This window comes from Amblyomma maculatum, chromosome 9 (genome assembly GCF_055883805.1).
Source record: "Amblyomma maculatum isolate TAMU_Amacu chromosome 9, ASM5588380v1, whole genome shotgun sequence".
In the NCBI taxonomy this organism is placed as follows: domain Eukaryota; kingdom Metazoa; phylum Arthropoda; class Arachnida; order Ixodida; family Ixodidae; genus Amblyomma; species Amblyomma maculatum.
Genome location: NC_139352.1, coordinates 86,851,552 through 86,875,597, shown reverse-complemented (window position 1 = coordinate 86,875,597; position 24,046 = coordinate 86,851,552). Strand labels below are relative to the sequence as shown.

Here is a 24,046-nt window from a genome sequence, read left to right as displayed (position 1 = left end):
CTTGGAAAAAAAATGAGGGAATTGTGTAGGATACTGCCGAAAGAGTGGCCAAATCAGAGGAAAGTACCGACAGAAATTAACGCGCAGGCATTCCGTCTGTTTCGACTGTATACAGTGAGTGCCGAGAATGCACTCTGGTCACATGGATGGAGTGGCATACCTTTTTTGCTGGTAACGTGTGTAAGGTGCGGCATCCGGTTTATTTTAGCTGTATTGTCCTTGTCATCCATGAAGTGATCATTATACCCACTGGTCGGTTCTGTACTGGCGACCATAGTTGCCTACCCTGGGAGATGCCACTTTGCCAAAGCATTGCACCAAAATCGGGGAGCTCGTCCCCTGGCTACTTTGGCTGCAGAATTTGCAGTTTGTGGGAATATTTTTTTTAACCGCTCATGGGCATACTGCCCATTATTATCAGTCGTGGTGTTTTTATTCCTTTCCAATGGTCAAGCAATTTGGACTGAAGTATGCAGAGAAAACAGAAAAATTACAGAAATGTTCAAGAGCATAATCTTGTTCTCTGACAAAAAATACAGTTCATAGTTTGTCTATAAACTTTTCAGTAAGCTCTATAGATTTATAACCTTACACTATCCTTAGACTTGTCTATAGGTGGTGTATAGGCAAATTTAAGACTATCTACAGTCTATAAATAACTGCACCCAAATGGAAATAAAATCTCATAGGCTTTAGTCTTTGGGTAGTCTGTAGATTATCTATAGGCGAAATGACCATAGACTTTAGTCTGTAGGTAAAGCAATAGGTTGAAAGAAAAGATACATCTATAAAAAGTCTATCAAGAGTCTACAGACCACTTTGTAAGGGCTCTCTAGGCGTCCTGTTAGGTGGCTGCACGAATGGGCTTCGCTCAGTGGGTGAAGTTGAAGGTAGTTTGGCAAATCGCCACACTCAGACTAATCATCGTCTCAACTGCCCTAATCAGTATTGCCCGTAAGATAAGACTTAAGCGTTATTGGGACGTTTCATTCGTGCTATGCGCTCAACGTTCAGCTGAGTTGGCTCGCCGAAGACGCAGTGGTGAAAAACTTTGCCATATTTGTGTTTTAAAGGGGCGATGACAGGGTCTTTCAGTGTATTGCAGTTTTATACTTCTATGAATTATATGCAGGTCTACGATTCTACTCGCAGAGTTTTAGTGCCAAGCACGTGGTACATATTACAAAAAAATGTGATATAAATCGGAATCGGGAAGCTCCTCCTACCGAGAGCAACCGCCATTTTAAAATGCTCGTATGACGTCACAGAAGATACGTGGCGGAGCGTCGTCTGCAATGCAGGCTGCAATATCAAAGGACACGTCTTTTTTTTTGACGATTGCCACAGTGATCGTTCCTCATGCAGAAGTGCTTGATGAGGATGTTACTGCATGGAAGCGATATAGAGTAAGGCATGTTTCCTTAAAGGGCCACTGTCCAGGGAAGGCCCTTTTAAGAAAAGGAGCCCAGTGTTTCGATCAGGTACCGGAGATAGTCTGTGCAAAATTCTACAGCGACACGCGCGCCGCAAAGCATCGAAAATACAATTCAAAGCTCCCTCATGCTCTCCTTTGAGAAGCCAGCTTCACCGCTCCCTGCGCTCGCCCGACGGGACCCGATAATGACGTACGTATCGGGAACGACGTCCATTGGTCCGTCTAGCTGACTGACGGGAGAAGGATGGGTGTCTACCGCTCGCAGCGCGCTTTTCCCTCGCCACGGCCAGACTGAATCCAGCGGCGCGCGCTCCCTCGACCGTTTTTTTTTTTTTTCGCGCTCGCGGAGAGCCACGCCCCACCTCCCGCCAAACGCGGAGGAGGAAGGGGAATTTGTATTGCGGAGGCTAGACGACCTCGGGCAGGAGAGTGAAAAACTTTTGCGAGGGAACGGAAGGAGAGAGGCAGGATAGAATCGGGTGATTGCGGTGGCTGTAACTGCGTTATTAGTTACTCTTTTCAAAAGCATTTTGCGGCCTTGCGTTCCAGGGGCGAAGTCTCACAGTCAACGGGGAAGAAAATATTTTCGACCGGAGGGTGGACAGTGGGCCTTTAAGCATAAATCACAGTCAGTGGGCTGCACGGTTATAGAATCCTTAGCTTATCGCCGCACTGATCTTTCGCATTACACAGCCTATCACTGTAGTGTGAGGTTCTCGGCCCCGCAACACCGACGAAACTGATCAGTGGACAGTCTTCCGGATTGGATCGGAGGCCGAACGAGAACTTGACACCCGATGAGTGAACAGCCTGAACAGCTGCGCTTAACCGCTGTAGCTTAACTGTGTTAGAAAAAGGAAAACAAGAAGCTACGCTTTATATGTTCCCCCTTGTTATCAGCAATGACCATGGACAGAAAAAGTAGCGACCCGAAATTGACTGCTTACATCACAAAGTGAGTGCACATTGAGCGGGAGGCATCAATATGTGACCCTGTCTAGCAAGCGCAGCAGGCAGCTGTCGGCACCGCTTCTGTGTATACTCGGTGCAGGCAGGGGACATAGCATCCACGGCTCTTGAAGCACAGTTGTAGTTTGTGAACAAATAATGGTGCAACCGATGCAAAAAGGAATGGATAGTTTAAGTATTGCTTGCTCAGCTTGCATTTTATGCCGTGTAAACAAGCGGCATACATCCAGTCATTGCAAAAGTTATGTAAACAAACACGCTGGGGGCACAGCCGTAATCCGAGAGATGGAGCATTCCTGTGGGCATTTAGGGTTCACACACTAAATACTAAATGGTGTATGCCTACATTGAAGCACTCACGAGTCATTTGCTGGAGAAGCAATAGAAAAACACAAAGTGAGGCTCGGGAGTCGGTCACAGTCGCGGCTGCAGGTGTAGGAGGTGAGACGGAGACGGCGGCAACTGGGAGGCTCTTGTTCGGTGCGGGCATGCAGTGAAGAGCAATAGAATCGCATTGGGTTTTGCAATGACGGGACTGAAGCTGCAGCGGCACATGCTTTCGTGTGCTGGCCGTGGCCAGACTGAACACAGTTTTGCAACAATGCTTTACCAGCCGAAAATAACACGTGCATATAACAGCAAGTCAAGAGGTACTGTTTCATTAAAAAGTTTTGTCTACTCCTCTAAAGTCGTATGCTCCCGCGTCAAGGTATGCTTTTTTGAGATTTACTCTTAGTTTTTGGACAGAAAGTACAAAGGGAATAGCTCAGCAATCAGGAACATAATGCTAACCCCTCCCCACTTTCGCGATGCATGTACATGGTGGAAGGAAATGTTGGAAAAGTGCCTTTTTATATGCGAGAGCACTTGTTGCTAAAACAAGGTAACTCTCATAACGTAAGAATAATATGCTTCTGATTGCATGCCTAAATTATACATCCTGAGCCCTGTCTACTTCGGCATCCTCGGCAATCTCTAGACAAAGCCCAGGACAAGTCCGAGGATCGCTAAGGTCGCACAGTATAGTGAAGGCTTCTCAAAGAAAAAATAATATGTGAATAAAATATCATGAAAAGGAAATAACAAGAAGAATAAGATTGGGATGGAGCGCATTTGGCAAGCACTCGCAGATTATGACTAGCAGCTTACCGGTATCGCTCAAGAGGAAAGTATACAACAGTTGCATCTTGCCTGTACTCACCTATGGGGCTGAAACGTGGAGGCTAACCAAGAGAGTTCTACTTAAGTTGAGGACAACCCAGAGGGCTATGGAACGAAAAATGGTAGGGGTAACATTAAGAGATAGAAAGCGTGCAGAGTGGGTCAGAGAAATAACTCAAGTTAACGACATTCTAGTGGAAATTAAGAAGAAGAAATGGACATGGGCAGGACATGTAGTGCGAAGAGAGGATAACCGATGGTCGCTGAGGGTAACAAACTGGATTCCAAGGGAAGGAAAGCGTAGCAGGGGGCGGCAGAAAGTTAGGTGGGCGGATGAGATTAAGAAGTTCGCAGGGGTCAAGTGGATGCAGCTAGCACAGAACCGGGTTAAGTGGAGAGATATGGGAGAGGCCTTCGCCCTGCAGTGGGTATAATCAGGCTGATGATGATTATGATGATGATGATGATGAAAATATCTTTGATGAAGAAAAAAACTCTGGTCAGCGTGCATGCAAGAGTGCAGCTGACATAGCAGATGACATCGGGATGATATCTCGTTGTGACATCAGCGGCCAAAGGTTACCAGGCCAGAAAGCAGATTCCGATATTGATAATAAAAAATTAATTTTAAAACTATCTGCTGCACAGAATGACCTCAAATTTCGAGGGTTTATAATTTAGCGTGCAAGGAGAAAAATGCAGTAATCAGTTTATGCTTAGTTCTTAGCTGTCATGACCCCTTTAATGTGACAGCATTAGGGTACCCTTCAGTGAAGAACCCAGTGATGTATTGAGCTGAAAACAAAATTCACTGAGGTCGAGGTGATGGCTGAACCCGGGATCCTTGCATGGTGATTCAGGCACGCACCACCTTTACCTAGATGCCACTTAGGCATGCAGTTTCTTACTGCTTGGTTAAAGCGGGGCTTTGTATCTGGTCAGGCCGTCTTTCATCCAGTGTGGTAAGTTAATGTGTATGTACATGATTATAGAAGGGATTAGCCATTAAGCCATTACGCAGTTACGTCATACCCTTAAAGACAAAGCTTGGGTGTCCCCTCATTTTTTTTTTTTTTTAGGGGGGGCGGGGGGACGAGTTGGGATTGCAAAAAAATCTGATTGGTTCATGAGGTTGTGATGGAAGGAGCAAAATTACAGAATCAGCACACGGAGCGCTCTGTATCTTCACACTTTCGTATCCTTTCGCACCCTTCTAATTATGGTCTGTAGAATGTTTTCGTATAGATTATCCATAGATTAAAGTCTATAACAGCATTAATACCACTTTATATATAGATGATGTACAGACTATCCATAAATAGCCCTGAATTTGTCTCTAGACAGCCTAAGACAAAATCTAAGGATCGTGTACATTCATAAATCTGTGGATACCCATAGACCTTGATAGCAGTCTATTGACAGTTTGTGCTTTACAATCTGTGGAAATTTTTTTTATTTTTTTTTAAATTTTTTTAAGAGCGGTTTAGTGTACCAGCATGACTTCTTTGTAATGCATACAAGTTAGGTTCTGCATTCGAGACTGTTCGGAGAGTTTGCAATGTTCGCCGGCTCTATGGGGGCGCTGTGATATGTGTATGCTCTTCTCCCATGGCGTAGCGCACGAGGGCACTGTGAACGCCATGCACTTTCACCCGTCGGGCGAGTACTTGGTGACTGGTGCCAGCGACTGCTTCACGCGGGTCTTTGATGTGCTCAAGGGAAGGCTGCTCTACACGCTCGTCAACCAGATGGTGAGTCGCCGCGTCTGCAGTTCGTTGCGCCGAGTGGCGGGGCAGTACATCGAGGACTTCGATTTAGCTTGCATCTCCCGTGAGATTGATGGCATTCCTGAACATTTCTCTCGCTAGTTAACTCAGAGAAAATGGACGTGGTGCTATGTCGCAGTGCAAACTTTTGCTTTACTGATGAAGTAATAGGGAACAGGGTAATAAAGGAGTGCACATGCTCGGAGTAATTGCCTTATCTCTAGTACGCTCTACTGTTGCAGACCACAGCGCATTTCCTGGCAGCATGCCAAGATGCTGTGCTGCGATAACATCCCAGTGTGTTCGTCTTTTGATGTTAGATTTAGCATGGGGGTGGTGTGGGGGTAACTTGACAAGAGTGCCTACTTTGGCTTGCTCAGCCCATCCGATTGCACGCCTGGTGATCATTACGTTTGATTTATCACCCCGCAATTGGGTGGGTGCCATACACTGCCGAAAAGCCATTGATAGCAGCAAACACCTTTTGAAGTGAACAATGCTGAAAAGCTATCCTCATCATGGCTTACCTATCATCATCTTGGCTATCATGGCATGATAGTTTTAAGGCGAAAGCCTTGGCTCGTCAGTGGCATGCGCACAAAGTGGCTGTCTGCGGAAAGCATGATCAAAAGACAGATTCAGTCAGTACAACACAATCCACATAAGCAAAAAAAGGCAAAATACTGAATCCAGACATGATTACTTGGCTATAATGCCTTAATGACATTCCATAATGACTAGCCACGTTGATGATAGCCCGAATTCAAGTCATAGCCAAAAATGCAATCCAGAATCCATATAGAAAACCAACCAAAGCCAAAGAAAGACACCCCTGTGTGCTTTTGTATTACCGCACGTAAGGAGACTTAAGTGCACCCCTTAAAATTTGTTTTGCATTGCATCCAATGTTTTATTGTGTGAACACTGTCGGAAGCGTCAAAGCAGAAGTGCTCGAAAATGATAATGGCCTCGCCATCATCCTTCACGGTGTGGCGTGGTAGTGGTAGTGCCTGTTAGCAAGCAGCCAGAGCCATGTGTGAAGCTTCTCCACACAATGCGCTGAATGGTGCTTGATGAGTGAAGATTTTGGGAGCAACGAAAGAACCACGACAGGGGCGCATAAAAAGCCACTACCGCCTTCCAAAATGCCGCGCAAATGGGATTGGTCAGCTGGCTGATACATGGCCAATGACCATCGTTGCTGCTGGCTGGCGCGGTGCTCATAAAAGGGAAACCGAAACTAAGTAGTTTGCCTATTATCGGAGATGAGTTCATTTGTGTTTCGCTACACTTGATGTTGGGTGCACGTCAGAGGTGAGTGGTTTGCTGCGCAACATGTGGTTCGTGTTTGAGGAGTGCTACAGTCGAACCTCGATATATCGAACAGCGCGGTGATCGCAAAATAGTTCGATATAGCCAGAATTCGATAAATACAATCACATAAAAATTGCATCAAGAACTAGTACAAATCAATCAATGAACCAATCGTGGCACATAGATACTCACTTGAAGCTTCAGACAAAGGATTTTATTTATTTGGCTGAAAGTACTGTAGCAGCATAGCCTGCTGCGTCCTCAACATAGTCTAGACGATCAATCAGCGATAGTCCGGTGCCTTCTATTGCGCCGCGGTAGCACCGTACAAGGGCCAACGCAGCTACAGCCTCAGTTGCAGTCGGGAGAGGGGCAACATCAGCGCTTGTGGGATCAATCTCAGCAGCGTTTTCATTTGGCCACTCAGCAGTAACTTCTGCTGTGATCTCTGCGTCTGTCAACTCCTCCACTGTTGCGGTATTGTCATCGCCAACGAAGTCATCAATGCAGATGCTCTGTGGCTCAGTCAGCACCGACAAAAGCGCTCCAACTGGCTTCAGGTTTCTTCGAGCTGGCCTTCTTCCTCTATGTCGTCCAATGCTGATTCTTCTGTTGCTTCCTCGTTGAAAGCTTCTTCAATTCGGCTCACGAAACCCGCATGCCGAAAGCAGTGAACTATTGTCGACTGCTTGACGCTGTCCCAAGAGGCTTTGAGCATTCGGATGGCACCCAAAAGGTCTACCTTTAGCTCTTGGCCCATCCGCAGCTTGACAAGCAAAATGACGATCAGGCGACACTTATAATTGCCTTGAAAGCACGAATAATACCCTGGTTCAGTGACTGCAGCTTGGACGTAATGTTCGGCGACAAAAACAATATTGCCCAGCTGGACATTGGTGTGGTGTGCCGTGCAATTATCAACGATGAGGCAAACCTTCCGACCTTTACGCACCAGCTCAGAGTCCCATGCCTTCAACCATTTTTCAAATGTATCTCGAGTCATCCATGACTTGCTGTTCCAGGCATATGTCACCGGAACACTGGGGCAGTTGGGCATGCACCTTGGGGTTTGATATTTGCCTATGACAAATGGCCACAGCTTCGAGCTTCCGTCCATATTGGCAGCCAGCAGAACTGTGATGCGAGCTTTTCCTTGCTTGCCACCGTGGCACTTGTCTCCGTGGGTATCGAGCGTTTGTCGCGGAAGCATTTGCCAAAATAAGCCTGTTTTGTCAGCAATAAATATCTGATTCGGCTCTTGCTTGGCGAGAACCTGAGGCCACTCTTATTCAGTCCGCTTCTTTATCTCGCCTTCATTGGCATCCTCACTTTCCCCTAGACTGTCTTCCAGACAATGTTAAAGCGGGCCTTAAAACGCTGCAGCCAACCGCTGCTGGCATTGAAGTTCTCAGCGCCGAGAATGATGAACACAAAGACCTTGGCTTTCTATTGCAGCATCGGTCCCGATAAAGGAATATTGCAGGCCCTTGCGTCGATAAACCATTTGTGCAGTGCCTTCTCAACGTCTTCAAAAGCAGCTTTGCGCACCCGCCGCACGTCTGAGTGCTGGTTTTGTTCTGTTTTGGCCTTTATGTCACTCTTGTTTTTCAATAGAGTGCTCAAAGTGCTCCTTGGTATGCCAAAAGCTTCGGCGACGCTTGACTTCTTTTCACCATTCTCAGCGCGCTGGATAACTTCCAATTTCGCAGCAGATGTCAGGGACTTCCACTTCTTCGCGTTTGTAGCCATCACAACAGAACACCAACCACGTACGACAGGCCTAAGCCAGGCCTAAGCGATCACTCAAACCACACACGAACTCACGATAACAAAGACTGGCGTAGCACAAGCAGCGGTGCCAAGGAGTGAGAAGTCAGTGTGCCAAATGCAATGTTTCAAAGGTTTCGAAGACGCCGCGTGTGTACGCGGCTACGTAGAAATAGTGCCTTCGGCACAATCAATGTGTACACGATAGCTGCACACATCGATTGCGCCAAGGGTGCCATTTCAACGTAGCGGCGTATGCACACGGCGTCTTTGAGACCTTTGAAACATTGCATTTGGCGCACTGACTCCTGATTCCTCGGCGCCGCTGCTTCTACTCGCCACGCCGCCATCTTCGAGGGTGTTGCGGGAAAGCCCGCCTCCTGTCAACAGAGCGCACGTGGTCTGGGGTGGTGGAGTTCGATATAGCCATTTTACATCCGGCCCCGTTTGATATGAAAAAAATTAAAAATGCATGTGATTTTCCACGTGATATAGAAAATGTTCGATATACGCAAAATTTGATATATCCGTTTTCAATATATCGAGGTTTGACTGTATTTTAGACGGTCACTTACAGTGCTATGCAATCGTGGCTTAACCCATGTGAGTCCTTTAGTGCCCATCCGACACAATAGCCTTACATGGGCGTCGGCTGGCTGAGACCGCGCTGACACAAGGGCTTATCCGTATTTCTGAATTAACCGGGGTTCAAATAACGACCATTTAGTTACAGGTCTCCGAATTTGCGTGAAACAGACAGCAAGCAGCCGATGATACGGCCTCCACCCTCTATCCTCCGTCGCCGTCCACCGCCGCGCCTGTCATGGCACCAGTTAGGCTTTACCCACTTCTGCATGGTTTTACCTGGCTTTGTCTTCTGTTCCCATTTTGGACGAACGCAGCCTCGTAACTGGGCCACCCTATCACGGGCATTTCTTTGGCCACCTGCTGGGCGCCAAGCTACCCAGATGTGGCGGCACCTAGTTCGAATTATCTGTAGCAGAACAAACTCACATTCAAAATAACGGGCTTTTTGGTATGCAGACCTCTATGGAGCTTGGCTAGACCATGTAGTGTAATTCATTTTTGGGGACTGGTCATTCCAGCCCCCAAAAAAGGCCCTTCACAGTCACCCAGTAACTATCGCCCTATATCTCTCACTTGTGTTTGCTCTAAATTAATGGAACATATAATCCTCTCGCATGTAGTAAACTTTCTAATCTCTTGTAATTTTTTTCATCCCAACCAACATGGGTTTCGCAAAGGCTGCTCGTGTGAGACACAATTAGCATTATTCATCAATGACCTTAGTTGTAGTTTAGATAATAACGTCCCCGTTGATGCCCTATTTTTAGATTTCGAAAAAGCTTTTGACAAAGTTCCTCACAAACGTTATTTTTAAAACTTTCATCCCTTAATCTCCATCCACACGTGTATGACTGGATTTGTGACTTTTTAACTAATCGACAGCAATTTGTGTATGCTAATAATACCGCTTCTTCCAGGTCTCCCTTACTCTCAGGAGTGCCTCAGGGCACAGTCCTCGGTCCACTACTGTTCTTAATATACATTAATGACATCACAACAAATACTTCATCTACCATTCGCCTATTCGCGGATGATTGTGTTATCTATCGCCCTATTAACAATAACAACGATGTATGTGCTCTCCAAACTGACCTTTCACGAATTGAATCTTGGTGCAAAACATGGCTAATGTCATTAAATGTTAGTAAAACTGTTAATTTCTTTCCATCGGCGACACTCATACATAGTGCCTGACTATGTACTCTGCGGCTCCGTTCTTTCTTCCTCATCAGCATGAAAGTACTTAGGTGTTCACATATCTCATGATCTCTCTTGGTCCGCCCATATTACAACAATTGCTAACGAAGCTAATCGTGTCCTGTCTTACTTACGACATACTTTTACCATTAGCTCCTTCTTCTGTCAAGTCTCTGGCCTACGTAACACTAGTTCGTCCAAAGCTTGAGTATGCATGCGCAGTATGGGACCCTCATATTTCTTATTTGACTAAAAGCCTCGAATCTGTCCACAATCGCGCAGTTAGATTCATCTTTTCCGATTACTCTTATCATTCCAGTGTGACTACTATGAAATCTGAAGCTAACCTGCCTAACCTCGAGACACGATGCAAAATCAACAGACTTAGCCTCTTTCACAAATTCTATCACTTATCACTTGCTGATCTAGAACCAGCTCATCACACCTTCGTTCGAACCAGTCACGCAAAAGCCGTTTATCCGCCTCGCGCACGTACCTCTGCACATCTGCATTCCTTCTTTATTCAGACTGCAGTCGACTGGAATGGCCTGCCTGCCGATGCCGCACTCCACACCAGCACGGCGAATTTTAAAAAAGCCGTCAACGATCTTTTTATTTAATCTTTGTAATTAATTTTTGATTTTCTGTGTTGCCATATATTCCCCTCATGTATTACCCCATACTGGGGCATTTGAGGTGTACAATAAATAAATACATAAAAATAAATAAATAAATTCGAATTATTAAGGTTCAAATGAATGAGCGTTACCTACATGCTTGACCTTATATATCTTCATGCATATCTACATATTTAACTTATATCTACATGCATGACCTCGGAAGGAAGGCACAGTGTCATTGTGGGATCAGCTGCTTTAGTTTATTCCAGTGGTGCCTGGTGTGAGATCATGCTAACCGAGGTCCCTTTGTGTGGCTGTTCTCTTGTGCAGAAGCCGGTGAATGCTGTGTGCTTCTCACGTGACGGAAGCCTCTTCGCCACGGGGGGCGACGACCACCAGGTGAGCCTGTTCAATGTGTGCATGTGGTGCCGAGGCTGTGCCAACTGTTCATGCATGTACCTAGTGCTGTACAATGTGCTGTACCTTGCAATTTGTCTTGGCGCTTCTACTCTGACCACAAATGTTGCTGTTTGTCTAAATATCTTTGGCTATTAAAAGAGCACAGTATTATTACCCACATATACCGTAAAATTCCAAGCAAGTGCCCCCCCCTTCCCCCCCCCTTCTCACACACCGAAATTACCGGAAAAGTGGAGGAGAGCGCATCCCAGAATGGGACCGACATTTAAGGTGTCAAAACAGGGTGTAGCAACTGGGAAAACTGGGAATTGTCAAGGAATTTTTATGCACTGGTAAAAATTTGTGAAACATCAGGGAAACCACGAAAAATTTCACCAAGTCAAGGAAATTGGTATGATACATTCTGTAGTTCATTTTCATTTTAAGCTGGCACACAAAGTATTTTATGCATCCATAATTTTTTGTGTGCTGTTTCGGCAGTGCGTGGCCACCACCTAGACCGCGCCGCAAGGCGAGGTGCGCCATTTTATTTTGACGTCAACGCATGGCTGAATTGCCACAATTGAAGCAATACGCATGTGAGGTGGGTGCTCAATAAAATATGGGGAAGCGCTGCATGGGAATAGTATGCAACAAAAAGCAATAATAACTACACTGGCAGCGGTCAGCGTGAAAGCAATTGGCAAGCTGTGCCGAGAAGCACGCACGCGCAGCCATATTAGATTGGATTGGTTCAGCCGTTTGTGGGGAGGACAGCTCACATGCTGTGAGGCTGGTATCAGTGCTCTTTTAATTTTCAGTACACGTTTGACATTCTTAATGAGCATTAACATTTAACCATTAGCCTTTCCACTACTGTGAATTGCGGAATATGATTAATAAATAGTTTTTTGTTGTGAATTATTTGTCTATGCTCATTATTATCATCTGATACAATTTTGAGCCTCTTGACTCATCAGGGAATTTGAACTGAAATAATCAGGGAAAACCTAGAAAAGTCAGGGATATTGAAAATTTAGTTTGCTAGACGCCCTGCAAAATTTGTCACGATCAGGCTGAAAAGTGTGTGTCGAGACGTTGGCGAGTTGCTACACAGCTCACTACACTGTCGTCGCTGATGCAAACTGATCAGAGCCCGCCGTGGCCATTTTCACTCCGCATGCTGTTTAAACATGCTAGCGATTGTCTTTTTTCATTTTGTCATCAGCTCCTGCCTAGACAGTGGGAATTTGCTCTTTGGTCGCCCGCTTTGGGTATCTCTCATTCGGGCTGGTCATCCGACGCTAGCCGTCAGCAGTGATTTCCCTACACAACCAATTGAGTGAAGGGGGGGGGGGGGGGGGACTGTACACACCCTTTCGCTTATGATATTTCTGAGAGTTGAAATTGGATTGGATTCTGGGACTAGATGGGGCTGGCAGTGCTGCCTAGGTGAGGTGCATGCCAAAGGTAGGATGCGGGCAGTTGCGGCATGGGAGTTAGGGGAGCGCTTTGCCGGAATGGCGCGGAAATGTGAAATTAGCAGTGAAGTTAAGAGGGGCTCTTGCACGGGTGGGGGCGCTTGCTTGGAATTTTGCTGTATGCTCGAATTAGACATCTGCCTCACCTGAATGCAGAGCCTCAAAAGTGGTGCTCTGTAGCTATTAAAACATTTTCATTCTTTAAACAATCTGTGTTGAATATTGTGAAATACCCCACGTATTGGAGTGCACATTCCAACAGCGAGAGCTCCAAGGCAAGGGTGAAAATGGTATGCAGGTATCCCTGTGGAAGAGCGGTGAAGGCGAATTGGCCCCAGCAGCGGATCAGCAGGAGACCACCAACGGCAAGCGGGCTGGCATCAGCAGCGACGTGTTGCCAGCGGCAAAATCACGAGTAAAGAGGGGGCCGCCCATTGTACAGGTCGCCAGCATGCAAGGGATGGTATGTCGTTATGTTAGCATCATATTTGCAGGTATTGACTCATCTCTGTTGCATCACCACATTGGATAGGAAGTGATACATAGTGACTCTTCGCTAAGGCTAGAGCAGTCATTTGCTACACGTTCAGGGATGACTGTGAATGTGTGGAGAGATGCTGTACTAATCTGGTTCCAGGGACTGCCCCCACCCAAGCCAGCAAGTCCACAATCATGTGGCCATGACGCTGGCATGAAGCACAGGAAGAGGAGCTAGGGGATGACAGTGCAAGGAGTACCCTTTCCTAAGTTCCCTAGTTTCCCATGGTTCCACTAAAGATTAAGGGTTTAAGCATTGTTTAGAGAATTGTGTGTTTGCAGCCATATTTTCATTTCATGGCGCAACTTGTCAGTAGAAACAACAGAAAGATGTGAAAATAACTGAGTATTGCAAATATAAAACCTCCCATGTGTGGTAGTATATCATTACTCTTTGAAGAAGCCCAGATGATGTATATTAATCTGGAGTTGTCCATATGGTACCCGTCATATTCATGCATTAGTACGTCCGAATGCCAAACTCCATTGTGTATGGTTTGTAATTGAAGGAACCCATTGTGACTGCTGCGATAAAGATGCTTGTTAGTCTAGAAGTTTTCAGTAATTTGTTAGTGGTCGAAGCAAGCAGTCACTGATTAGTGGTAGCCCAAGAAGGAGGAAAAGAGGTCACCTGATGTTGCCTGAGCACCTTCTGTCACAGGCGGTCATTGCGAGATATGTTTTGGTTTTGCTTGGTTTATTGATGAAGAGTTGCACAAAGAATGGCTCTCAGTTTCCTTGGCTTTGCCTTGCACAGCATTTAGCAGTTGGGAGTAGGCAGCCTAAAAATTCCAGTTAATGATTTCACCTAATTTATATAATCCAGCCAGCCTTGTTCCTTCAATTATATGGTGTCTGGCACAGATATCCAATCTCAGACCTCTATATTAATTAGGAAAGCAGACATGCATTCTGCTGTGCCAAAATTGCAGCCCAGCCCCTCCCTCCCTAAATAGCTAGATGACTTGTTAATCAGGTAAAGGTATTTCATGAAGTAGGACAAATTCTAGGTGTGCAGGGAGGAAATTGTTCAATTTTCTCACTGAACACCTGTGCCGAAAGGTAATTGAACATTGGCCAGAGCATAACTGAAGCACTTTTAAATGCTATGTGCGTGCTCTTTTCAGGGCTGTGTCACAAAAAGTAATGGTATGGAAATATTGTACATTTTTAATGGTGTGTAATTTTTGCTTCTCCTCGCATTTCTGTTCAAAGTCCCGTACAAATAATTTCACGGCTGTTCCTGCTTCCCAGAACTTGTGATAGAAAATTGGTTGAAAGCCTGATGTGCACAATCGCAAGCAAGCAGGAAAAGAGCGCGCTGTAGTGGTGCACGATAAATTTGTTTACGGCCATTGTGAAATCCACGATCCCTGCTCTAAAAACAGAAATGCTTGGTAAACGGATTGGAAAACGGAAGCGTAGCACCCTACAGTACGTCATTGTGACCTGCCAAGATGCAGCTGTCCGGGTATCAAGGCTCAGAGTCCACGAGATGAGGTGAACGAAAGGTGAATTTATACATTACTTACAGTCATGGTCAGTTCAGTTCAGTTCAATCGTGTCTGACTCTTCGTGACCCTATGGACCATATCACGCCACGCTTTCCGATCTCTCACTATCTTCCTAACATCACATAACTTCATCTGCAGTGCCTCGAGGATGCCATCTAACCATCGCGTTCGCTGCCTACCCCTTCTCCGGTGACCCTCAACCTTTCCCAACATCAAATCTTTCTCCAGTGACTCCTCTCTTCTCATCAGATGACCAAAGTAGCTGAGCTTTAACTTTAGAATTTGACCCTCCAATGAGCAGTCAGGGTTTATGGTCGACAATATCGACTGATTTGATCTTCTGGCAGTCCAAGGAACTCTCTCTCCGCCAGCACCACAATTCAAACGCGTCAATTCTTAGGCGGTCAGCCTTATTCACAGTCTAACTCTCGCATCTATACATCACAACTTGTCCAACCTCCATACATCCAACATCACAGTCATGGTACAAGGCACAATAATATTGGCACAGAAACCAAAAGCTACTGGCTTCACGCAACTGTCTTCACACCGCAATGGCCAGGGAGACTCCGCCACATCTGCTCTGGGCCGGCAGCACTACACGCAGTGAGTTTAAGACGGTCTCTCCCAACAAGTGGCAGCACTTTCTTTTATATACCCCAAGGACCATTGGCATTTGAACTGTCCACTCCGGACGCAGTAGTTGGCGGCGTGTCAAGAGGTCTAATAGCGAGCGTGCTGGTCTCCCGTCGCGGTGCAAGGAGTGAGAGGAGGGCGCACCTCTATGGCACCGGTGGTCGTTGAGGCACCATATAGTATGGCCAACGTGTTGTCCAGATATTCCTGACACTGAGGCTTCTCTTCAGTGCGTCAATGCCATGCGGCAGAGCACCTTGGCTTGTAAGGGGCATCAAGTGCTCACCGGCACCCGCTCGGCTCCAGTCGTCGACCGTTGCAGGGGCCATGGGAACCGTGGTCAGAAGCCCAATCATAACAGCTCGTCCGCCGCTCGAAGAGGTCTCGAAAAGGGGTCACCCCTCCTCGGTGTTCCCTGAAGATGCCGTTATCAGCTGGGCTGGTCTCCAGTCCTGTCCAGAAGTGAGATGTCTGCAGGCCAAGGGTCTCGGGTAAGACATCAGTGATGAAGTCTGCACAGTACCTCCTCCCGAGTTATGCCAGGCAACTAAACAACAAGTCAAACTATGCTACGAGAAAGGCTGGCTTTCTCCTGTGCTATTTCAAAAAATAGCAAAACACCACTCTGAATGTGAACCACGGGTGACATGCATCCCCTCTACGATGTTCAAGTGCTTACTTAGCATGCCCTTCAGGGTCGCAGCCTGCTGCTTTGTGCTTCCCTTTCACAATACCCCTCCGGGGTGGCGCAGTGATTATGGCGCTCGACTACTGTTCCCAAAGATGCGGGATCAGATCCCGGCCTTGGCGGCCGCTTTTCGATGGAGACGAAAAGCAAGGTGCCCGTGTGCTGTGTGATGTCAGTACACGGTAAAGAACCCCAGGTGGTCGAAATTTCCGGAGTCCTCCACTACGGCGTCTCTCACAGCCTGAGTCGCTTTGGGACGTTAAACCCTGCAAACCAAACCTTTCACAATAATGCAGTGTGGCCCTGTTCGCTGGCTGGTAGGCAATTCCTGCGTGCTATTTTAGCACATTAAGAGAGTTAACGGCTAAGCTAGTTGGTTGTCAGACATAACTACAGGGTATTCAGCGCAACACAAGCACACAAAAGAAAGCGGACATCACGAGCACTTGGTGATCTCTTCTGTGTGTTTGTGTTATGCTGACTACCCTGTAATTATGTCATTTAGCACAGCATTGTTTCTCGTCATTCCTTCACTTGCAGGATGCCTCAGAACTCGGAGAGCATCATCGCTTGCCTGTTCAGCCACTATCGCATTTCAGTCTACCTTTGTCAGCTCGGGGCAGCCATCCGATTGTGAAGGCGATAAGTTTCAAATCCCTCACTCAGAGGGGCAGAAGGCGTGTCATTCTCCAAAGGAGCTGTCACACTGCCTACGTGAGTAGCTCTTCAGCAGGGAGCATGCGCTTCAGCTTCAACCAGGGTGTCTAGCAACCGGGAATACTGGGAATTGTCAGGGAAATTTCATGCACCGGAAAAAATCAGGGAAATGTCAGGGAAACCATCAAAAATTTCGTCAAGTCAGGGAAAATGGAACCATATATTCTGCAGTGCATTTTCATTTTACACCAACGGATGGCTGAGCTGCCACAATAAAAGAACAAATACGCACGTGAGTTGGGTACTCAGTAAAATACGCGGAAGTGCTGTGTGAGAGTGGTACGCGACAAAAAGCTGGAATAACCGCGTCAGTAGTGGCCAGCGCGGAAGCGATCGGCGAGCTGTAGTACAAAGGTGACGTCAAGCTGAAACTCGCGTTGGGTTGCTGACTTCCCTAACAGAACAGATTTTGCAGTGACCACTCAACACAGTGCACCGGCTCCACCGTAAAGTAGTATGCGACGGCGGTGCCAACTTGAAGTGTACCGTGATCCGGTATGCCATTCGCGCTTAATTTAAACCCACGGTGTCGTCATTGGGCAGCGTGGTTGATGTTCCTTGCACATCTAACAAGTCTGGTACCGGCTGTGACGCAGGTCCCGACGGCACGCTTGTGGCTGGTGTCTTCTGGTTTTTGTTCCACGCCCGTTTCTTACAGCTGCCAAAGGCTTTCGGCATCTCTATCACAAGGAAAAAAGTTACGAGTGACTTTAGCGACTAAAGTAGTGAAAGGAGAAAGCCTGAGTGCCGCGTTCTGCAACACAACAGGTACTAGGTAATTAGCAAATAATTATCATTATTAATAAATCAGTAATTATGTAGGTAATAATTAATTAATTGCCTGATTCGTCAGTAATTAATGATTCTAGTCAATTATTCGTAATTGATCATTGATTGGCATATGGCCATATAAGGCACGCATTCGTGAATACAGTGGTGGTGCTCTGGTCGAGACCTCTATGACATCATCCCACCTCGGCCAATCAGAGCCGCAGCAAAAGCAGAACATATTTTGTCCACGACAGTATTAGCAATTAAAGACTTTTGCCTTAAAATTCTGCTCAAAGTGGTGCATCGAAAAAGCGGGCCCAGACGCTCGCGAAGCGGCTGGCACGGTGGCAAACGAAAAACAAAAAGAAAAAAACATTGCTAGCTGATCATATACCGATCACGCCAGCCAATGGGAGACGCGGAATGGCTCGCTTCAAAATACGCGCCTTGTGAGAGTTAATCAGTTAACCATAAACGGCGTTCGGAAAACTGGCACACGCAGCAAGTCCACTTGAGCGAAGCCATTTTGAGATAGCACAAATTGCGCATAAAGAAAACAGCTTCAAACCAAGCCCAATATGGCGGCGATCGGCCATCTGCAACCCGCGGCGCACACAATTTCGAACAAATTTCCTTATTTTGGGGGGCATTTCGTGGCTGCCGCAACGTTTTGAAAGCCGATTTCATCACATTTCTTGACCAAATTTGGCATTAATGATTTGAGTGCTGGTGCTCGCAGGGATATAAGTTTCGAAAATGAGTTTTTCTCAAAATGGATCTTTGACCATTTCAACTGTTCCAAGATTCGCATGTCCCCTTAACGCAGTTTCCTTTAATGGCCTGGGGTGCCGCCACTTATACACCTAGGGTGCCTCACATTGAGGCACCCTGTATACATTCGAATTTTGACTAATCAAAACCGCTGCTTTTTTTTTATATACATAGATGGGGCCTATAGGAAGTTTTGCAACTGGGAGTATCAAAGAGCTGTGCTGAGGCTGACATCAGTTCGCGCTTTTAATTTCCAGTAAACGTTTGACGTTTTTACCAGCCCTTAACTCTAATAACAGCCTTTCACTATTGTAAATTGCAGAATATGATTAATAAATAGCTTTTGGTTGGGAATTATTTGTCTATGCCCATTCATTATCATCAGCAGCTACATTTTTTAGCCTCTTCACTCGTCAGGGAATTTGAACTGAAATAATCAGGGAAAACCTGGAAAAGTGTGGGATTATGAAAATAGTGACTTGCTAAACACCCTGTTCAACTGAACGTTCCGAATAGTCCACGATTTTTCATTCAGCGGGGCAGACCGCATCTCATTTTCGAAAGCAGCTGTCGCAGCATCTACGGGAGCATTTCTTTTGAAGAGAGCATGCTCCCCAGATTGAACTACTTGTTTCAACTGGTCCACGATTTTGCGGGCTTCTGAATGTGTAAATGCGTGTATAGCGAGGTCTCCGTAGCTCAGTCACCTTTTCTCCAGTTGAACCTCTGAACGGTTAGAAAAGAGGTAAGGCAACTGGTCTGACAAGGCAACTGACACTGCCACCTCTGTATGCAATACGCAAAATGAACCCTCAATTGTGATGCACGTGACCGGCAGAGAAATGCTGTCCCTCCGCCCCACCTGTTGCTTTTGCTGTACCACCTGTCCTTTTGCTGACTGCGACAGCAAGGGAGACTCCGCCACATCCACTCCAGGCGAGCAGCACTGCATGCAACGACGCTCACGACGGTTTCTCCCGACAAGCGGCAGTGCTTTTACAGGTCACGAAGACCGTTGGCATTTGAACTGCCACTCGGAACGCAGCATTTGGCGGCAGGCCGAGACACCCGGTAGGAAGCGCATTGGTCTCGTTGCGGATCTTTCGCAGCGCGACAGGAGAGAGGAGGGCGTGCCTCTATGGCACCGGCGGTCATTGAGGCGCCATGGAGTTTGGCCAGTGTGTCCAGACAATCTTAATGCCGAGGCTTCTCCTCGGTGCACCAAAGCCATGTGATGCAGCACCTTGGCTTGTAAGGGGCATAAGGCACTCGCTGGCACCCGCTCGTCTCTGATCATCGACTGCTGCAGGAGCCATGAGAACCGCCGCTGAAGCCTGATCATAACATCCTTCTCAGGTCCCACAATGTCCAATGCTCTTCGAGGTACCCTCTAATTGAGTGGGCATAGCTGCCACATCCAAGTACTCCATTGGCGTAGTCGTGGTGACCCCTTTTGCCATGCACAATTTTTTTCTCACCCTTTTCAGCACAATTCATTGGCCCAATACTGGCACTGTTTTGGCAATGACCATCCCAGCATAGAACCAGTGCATTGCCAACATAGCACTAGTACTGGGCCGGTGGTTTGTGTCACTCTGCCAATGTTCCTTTTGGGTGTCCATTTTTAATAAGAAAAAGCAGGTCTTGAATACAGGCTTCGGAAAGTTGGATTGCGCTTGTGCATCCAGTAGAGCACATCCTACGTGCCCACCCTCAATGTAGTGTTGTTGTTCTCTTGCATTTAGTTTTCTGCGCTCTTGTCACTGCACAGGTAAATAAGATTGCATCAGCACTTGGAATAAAATTCACAATGCATGTTGGCGCATAGAGCATTGTCTGGACAATTCCCAAGTTTCTCAGTGGTGTTCAGCCTTCTTGAAAGTATGCTCCAAGAACTCTTGGAAGTGATCGTCAAGTGTTAATGTGCTTGGAAGAAAGGATCGCTACCAAAATCGATCTATTCTTTATCGTTCATCTGCGACATTCATGAATCCTTCACAAGGCTCAGTATGGCGTGACTATTGAGAAAGGACTACAACGCGTGCGTCTCGCTGAGTGAGCAGAATTTTGGTGGTATTCCTCTGCTAGCTCTACTCTCCTATCGTTGAAAAGGAATGTGTAGGGGATGGTGCCGCTGGCGTTTATGCCTGAGCTGTTGATTGTTTGCAAGCTTTCTGCAACGATTCATTACTTCGTACCCATAGTTATTGAAGACAAAAAATATACTACCGGCCGCTACAGTGACCAGGACGTGGTTTTTGCATCTTATAGAGATTTTTTCTCATATTTGTTTATTTTTCACCTTGAAAGTTTAAAGAGTGCTTAAAGGTGAAACTTGGATGTAGGGATGTTTTTTTTTCTGAAATCAAAGCCAGAACCCGTACTTAGTAGTAATTATTTTCAAGCCCCCTTTATATGTGCTCCAGAAGTAAAGTTTTACTTTTAATGTTTTTTTTTTTCTGCTAAAGAAACAATTTTTTTCTGCTCTAAAACTTTGAGTTACTGCTGCTCCATTTTCTCCTGCTACGGAGGCTGCTTCAAGAGGCCTGTTGTCAGTTCTACCAGTGAACCTGCGACTCAGTACTGGTGTGTGTCAACTCATGTACACCGCCACTCTCCCCCGCCAGCCATTGCCGAACAGTCGTGAGTAAAAAAATATTGGCATAAGTGACTGTCGACCAGAACAGTTGTATCGCACCACATGGCACTCTGGATCGCAGACGTGCCCATTGGACATCTCCTATTTTTGCCAGACAGAGGGCTCGGCAGGAAATAACCTTTATCAAGCGTGCCACCACGCTAGCATTGAAGTGCCAGCCTTGCATGCCTACACATGAGGCACTCGTTTTTGGATCACTCATCGTGAAAAACGACGGCTTGTTTTTAGGCGAAAGCCTTTCGAGGCTCATGGAACGAAATCTCGTGCATGAGTTATGCCTGAGATTTGTCATTTTCCACGAGATGCAATCTGCAATCCCCCATTTGAATGCGCGCTGAGGAACGCCACGCGACAGGAGCGATGGCGTAGCATTCGTGGCCACTTGCCGGAGAGTGTGTGACAGACACTGTGCCTTTCCTTTCCTGTAAACCAATTATGATTATATGTAGCACTGCAACGAACGCTGGTGAGAGGCAAATGATAAGAGAAGGGTAGGCTTTTGCCATTCTCCTCTTAAGAGACATCTAAGAGACCCTCTCATTTTTTTTAGTTACTTCTATGTCCATATTGAAAAGAAAGAAAAAAAAAGAGAGGCGAAGACAGAAAACTTTTGCTGGGCCGTGGTAGTTCGCTGAACCCACCTAATACTGAAGAAAGGGAACAGCCCTGCACTCTAGTTATCAATGAGCCACTTCGTCAACCGTAGCACCACGCTTCATTGCGGCGATCCAGTGATCCGTCACGTGTGCTTATCTTTTTTGCTCGTGACTATACATCAAACCGCATTGCATAGTTACGGTAAAGGGCCACTGTCCACCCTCCGGTCGAAAATATTTTCTTCCCCGGTGACTGCGAGACTTCGGCCCCAGAACGCAAGGCCGCAAAATGTTTTTGAAAAGAGTAATTTAATAAGGCAGTTACAGCCACCGCTACCACCAGATTCTGCTGTGTTTCTCTCCTCCCGTTCTCTCGCAAAGATTTTTCACTCCTGCCCGGTCATCTAGCCTCTACAAGCCAAATTCCCGTTCCTCCTCCTTCTCATTTGGCAGGAGGTGGGGCATGGCACTCTGCATGCGCCAAAAAAAAATAGGCGAGGGAGCGCGCGCCGCTGCTTTCAGTCCGGCCGTGGCGAGAGAAAAGTGCGCAGCGAGCGGCGGATACAATTAGTGGTGTACACTCATCCTTCACCTATCAGTCAGCGAGACTGACTAATGGATGTCGTTTGCTGCCCCGACGTCAGCCTTGCGGCTCGTAAAGAACGGGGAAGCTGGTTTCCTGATGGAGAGGATGAGAGAGCTTTGATTTTTATCTTTGCTGCTTTGCGGCACACATATCGCTGTAGCATTTTGCACAACCTACCTTTGGTACCTGATCGAAGCAGTTGGTTCTTTTGCTTAAAAGGTCATAGCCTGGACAGTAGCCCTTTAGGACTGCTTGTCGGCCTTGGTGGCTTACATGCTGACAATATTATTGTACGTAGTACATTTAGCTGACTGCTGCTGTGCCTTGCACGCAGGCATCTGGGGACCACCGGCAGCTGGACATGCCTCTGAATGAAGATCTTGCGGCAAGGTTCGAAGCGATGGTGGGCGCATTCACGACACAGCTGGCAGAGCTCAGCAAGGTATGTGCACAGGGGTGGGGCATAGCTGGTGTACGTGCATGTGTGTGTGTGTGTGTATGCGTCAAATTTCATCTCTGTCAGAGTGAACTAGGCCATAATATTATGGAGCATGCTTCAGCAAAAAAATTCTTCCATTCCCCAATCGGAAAAAAATAAAATATTTGGTGCATATGTTGGTTGCTACACACTCTGCGCATATTTCTGTGCACTTCATAAGCGGCGCTTTTAATAAGCTCAAAACCTCATAATTTGGAAGGTATCTGAATCTCAGAAAAACTGTGGCATTATCTCAATCTATAAGGAAGTAAACATCAAAGGTTTGAAAATTGCGGGCTTGTCAGCATAATGTCTGTTATCTAGAAAGTATTTTCTAGTGTACTTACTAATATAATCAGGCCAACCTTAGAGTTCACTCAACTAAAAGACCAGGCAGGCTTTCATAAAGGCTCGCATCACAACCGGCATCAATTTGAAGTTGAATGCTTTCATTCTGAGCAACAAAAACTAATAGCTTTTTTTTTTCTATCATATGTCATTCTCTTCAAAATTGTTATTGAAGGTTGCAATGATGAAGTTAGCTAATTGATCTCATATTGTTTAGTATTTTGTGAACTATAAGCTATATTAGAAGACCTTGTTCGTGTAGGGTTTCCTTAAAGTGGTTGTTATCAAAGTGACTGGCCAGAAGTCCCAAATAGGCACTCGATTGCTTACAGTGGCTTGTCATCGGCCTTATTTTTTCTTTGCTTGTTTTCATCATTGATCATATTTGAGCGCTCACTCAAGATGCACAACCATTCCTGTGCAGACGGTGTCCACCCTGGCCTCCAAGGTGTCGCAGATGGAGTCTGTCCTCAAGGACCAACAGTTGTTGCACAGCCCGCCAAAAGAGGAGCAGCGGTTGTTGCACAGCCCGCCAAAAGAAGAGCAATAGTGGGATGCATTCTAGTCAAGCCTGTGATGCTTGCAAAGAGCCAGTGTGGCTGACATTCACAGACTATAAAGCAGCAGCACAGCCTCTGATTTCCAAGACGACCACCAGGACTGTACCCAACTGATGTGGACACAATAAAAAGAGCACTGTGAATTTTTACTATTGCACATTGTCAGTATAACAGGAATAATACCACTATAGAATTGACAGCCATAGTAAAGAAAAATTCCTCTGGAATTTGAGGCCAACAATCAGGCTATGGTACAGTCGAACCCAGCTACAATGAACACCACTTAAACAAAATTTCACCTCTCCGTCACCTCTCCGTAAAAACAAACGAAACAAATCTCGCCACAACGGCCTATCTTTTGGGCTCATTTTCGCTTCAACGAAATTCCTTCTAAGCGAGGCTGGATTTAAAAATGTATTTAACAATAAAATGAGCATGCTGCCACCAATCTGTGCACTTCCGTAAGGCCGCAGTGGTTTCTTTTAATA

The 24,046-nt window shown here is 46.3% G+C and overlaps 2 protein-coding genes across 2 annotated transcripts in view; one reads left to right on the top strand and one right to left on the bottom strand.

The window, feature by feature from the left end:
- Nucleotides 1-23,707, top strand: part of LOC146179687 (uncharacterized) — an 88,753-nt gene extending 65,046 nt beyond the window's left edge. The window contains exons 8-12 of the mRNA XM_084579317.1: nucleotides 5,183-5,316; nucleotides 11,148-11,216; nucleotides 12,996-13,160; nucleotides 22,507-22,614; nucleotides 23,423-23,707. Coding sequence (XP_084435443.1) covers nucleotides 5,183-5,316; nucleotides 11,148-11,216; nucleotides 12,996-13,160; nucleotides 22,507-22,614; nucleotides 23,423-23,548 — 602 coding nt within the window. The 3' untranslated portion in view covers nucleotides 23,549-23,707. The remainder of the gene's footprint in view (nucleotides 1-5,182; nucleotides 5,317-11,147; nucleotides 11,217-12,995; nucleotides 13,161-22,506; nucleotides 22,615-23,422) is intronic.
- Nucleotides 6,864-8,394, bottom strand: dan (protein distal antenna). The gene is given in 5 exon segments (XM_084579610.1): nucleotides 6,864-7,181; nucleotides 7,184-7,320; nucleotides 7,975-7,980; nucleotides 8,059-8,115; nucleotides 8,118-8,394. Coding segments are annotated over 5 exon segments (795 nt in total).
- Nucleotides 23,708-24,046: the final 339 nt, after the last annotated feature.